This window comes from Temnothorax curvispinosus, unplaced genomic scaffold, assembly GCF_003070985.1.
Source record: "Temnothorax curvispinosus isolate PA1 unplaced genomic scaffold, ASM307098v1 QBEX01007924.1, whole genome shotgun sequence".
NCBI classification, from domain to species: Eukaryota; Metazoa; Arthropoda; class Insecta; order Hymenoptera; family Formicidae; genus Temnothorax; species Temnothorax curvispinosus.
In genome coordinates this window covers 1-2,849 of record NW_020217704.1, presented here as the reverse complement: position 1 = coordinate 2,849, position 2,849 = coordinate 1, and the positions used below count along the sequence as shown (strand labels likewise).

The 2,849-nt window shown below is 41.2% G+C and overlaps 1 protein-coding gene across 1 annotated transcript; it reads left to right on the top strand.

Annotated features, from left to right (window-relative positions):
* Nucleotides 1-255: 255 nt before the first annotated feature.
* LOC112457588 lies at nucleotides 256-2,294 on the top strand (the record flags this gene model as incomplete). The annotated part of the gene is made up of 4 exons (XM_025020739.1): nucleotides 256-544; nucleotides 654-1,125; nucleotides 1,938-1,988; nucleotides 2,098-2,294. Coding segments are annotated over exons 1-4 (839 nt in total), but the record flags the coding sequence as incomplete, so codon positions are not given.
* Nucleotides 2,295-2,849: the final 555 nt, after the last annotated feature.

Here is a 2,849-nt window from a genome sequence, read left to right as displayed (position 1 = left end):
TCATCTTTTTAAAAAATAAATTTTATATGTATGTATGTGTAAATTTTATACTGTTTTATTTCCTTTCCCCCATTAGTCGATAGTATACAAAATTAAAGAATAAGTAGGTATACGTGACGAATTCTAACTCGATAGCTTCGAGGGGGGTATCAGGTTTCAGCGGACATGTCTGAACATGTTTCACGGTTGATGTCATGCGGAAGGAATAGGGGGAGGGGGGATACATCTTAATAAAAAAAAAACATCCTACCTTAGTCCCCTCTCCTAAATTTCAGAGCGCTGATTGGGCGTTCCAGAAACATTAATTTCCCCCTCCTTCATCATAGTTTTGGAAGTTGCCGCGTATATTCGATTAATTTTATACGACTAGTCTCGTATCGACTGCTTGTGCGAACGGTGTTCACTTCTCATATCCGAGAGAAAGAATGTATTCCGTTGAAGGAAGCAACGGCGGTAACAGCAGTGGCAGTAGACGTATGAATTATTACGTACCGATTCACGATGATGATGATGAAACTCCATCGTACGAGAACAAGTGTAACAAGTAAGTTTTTTCGTTTTTTTCTTAAAAAATTATAAAGCTTTATATTTTTTAAATTGCAAATTATAAATTGTATTATTTTTTTATTACTAATTTTATTATTTTTTTACAGCATTTCGTTGAAGCGTCGCGCGGTTCGAATACTCAGCAGACGATACGCGTTGACGGCTACGGGATACAAATTCCTTGAAGTTGGCGTTAACGTGGGTCCACCGAGTTACGTGGAGATCGCCGTAGGAGATCATCGAGGAACGGAATTGATACTGTCCCTCGAAACGTGGAAGGGATTCTACGAACAACGACGGAACATTCTGAATTTCATTCGATCCTCTAAAGATACGTGTGATTTTATAAGCATTGGACCGCTAACATTGAGAATTTGTACGATTAACGGTGTCAAACTCGTACGTCTCGAGTCTTTAAACGTACGCTTAACGATGATCGAATCGACGTTACACCGTATGCTCGATCTTGATCCGTGCATCGACGCGATGTTCCATCGATTGAATAGAATTGGAGCATCGGTTCGTTTCAAGTTCACGCAATTCTCCAAAATCGCGTCTACTGTAACGAATCCTACGCAAGTATTGAATGTAATACGCGATAGCGATGCCTTCGATAAACATCAGCTCGTCGATTGTGAGCTCGCAGCTTTATTTTTTAGTGCGCTACCGTAGTACGTAAAAAACAAAAAATATGTAAAAGAAGAAGAATAAAAAAAATGTAATTTTTTTAAATATAAATCACGACTTAATTTCTTCACACGCATTTCCATTCGAGCCGTATATGCGACGTTCAACTCGAACCATTCGATTGAAATTTAAGGTATATCATATATCGTAAACTATGAAGCCATGCTCCGGCGACGCTCGCCTATGTGGTGTTGATGCTCCAACGAATCCTTTCTCGCTATTGTAATGCTAGATATATTTTATCTTAATTACTTTTCTGAGCTCTGGTTCAGTCCTCTGCAGTCAGTTAAGTCAGTAGTGTGAAAACGTTCGCAAGCGCAAGTAGACTCGCACTGTGTAAGAATACGAAATGGACCGAGAAGAAGAGGAACGAGATGAAATGGAGCAGAGATATCACGTAATCGAACAATGCATAGATATTGTGTACCCCGCAGTAGGAGTATGTATACTTAATACCGTTGCGTGCGTGTCGCCCGGTATGCTTTTCGAACTCCAAGTTGAAGCGTGCAGTTCGTCACGACGATCGTTTAAATCGTCGTTATTTTCGTGAGTGCGCGAGTGTGAATAAGTGTCTGAGAGAGTCACGGACTCACTGTCGTAACATTTTTTGAAAAAGCATACCGGGCGGCATGCACGCAACAATACATAATTGTATATTATATAGTTTTTAAAAAAATTAACCATTCTCTGTTAACGCGTTACAGTGGATATGGGTCGACAACGTGCCGGTGCGCGAGGTCCGCCTTTATAATATGGTGAGGGTTCGGATCCTTCACAGACAGGTGTGTTTAATATTTTTTTCACAGATTTTAATTTTTTTAAATTTTTTAAACTTTTTTTAAATTTTTTAAAATTATTTTCCAGGATTTTATATATTTCGATGAAATCCGAATTCGGGGATTCATCAATATTCATCGTCAGCGTTTGGTACGCTGGTTTAGAAGAGTGGATTCCGAATATAACGAGGAAATCTGGGACGTTTTAGGAGATGAAGATATCTTCCAATTACGAAGATTATTCGATATGCAAAATGAGTTTGACGTTGAAGAGGAAGAGGTGTGGTAATTTTTAAAAAATTTTTTAAAGTTTTATGAATAAATATTTTTTATGCTTAATTCTATATATCATTTATTTTTCCGCTTTCTTCACTATTATTAAGTATAATAATAATAATATTTTAAATAATAATAATTATTAAGTTAAATCCGCGCGAGGAAAAGAGAACGCCAACGAAAAGACGCGCGCGAACGGGGGAGAGACAAAGGAACGGGAGCGAGAGAGAAACCGCGCTGAGGGAAAGACAACGCGAACGAGACGCGGGCGAGTCGTGTGACGTCACGCGGACCGACGTGGCCGTTGGACGCGGACCCCCATAATCCCGCGGCGCGCCGCCGATAAAATTCCAGTAGCCGAACGGCGCCCATCGCCTTTGTATACTCCGCGCCGATAAAGTGACGACCCCCCCTCCCCCTCCGGACCACCCTCGGCGTAAAACGCGGACACCTCCCCCCCTCGGCGGTACCCTTGTCAACGATACGTTTATTAACATTTAATAAACATGTCCCGACATGCTCGCCGACCACCCCCCCTCCCCGCGGACCACCCGCGCCCTCGAG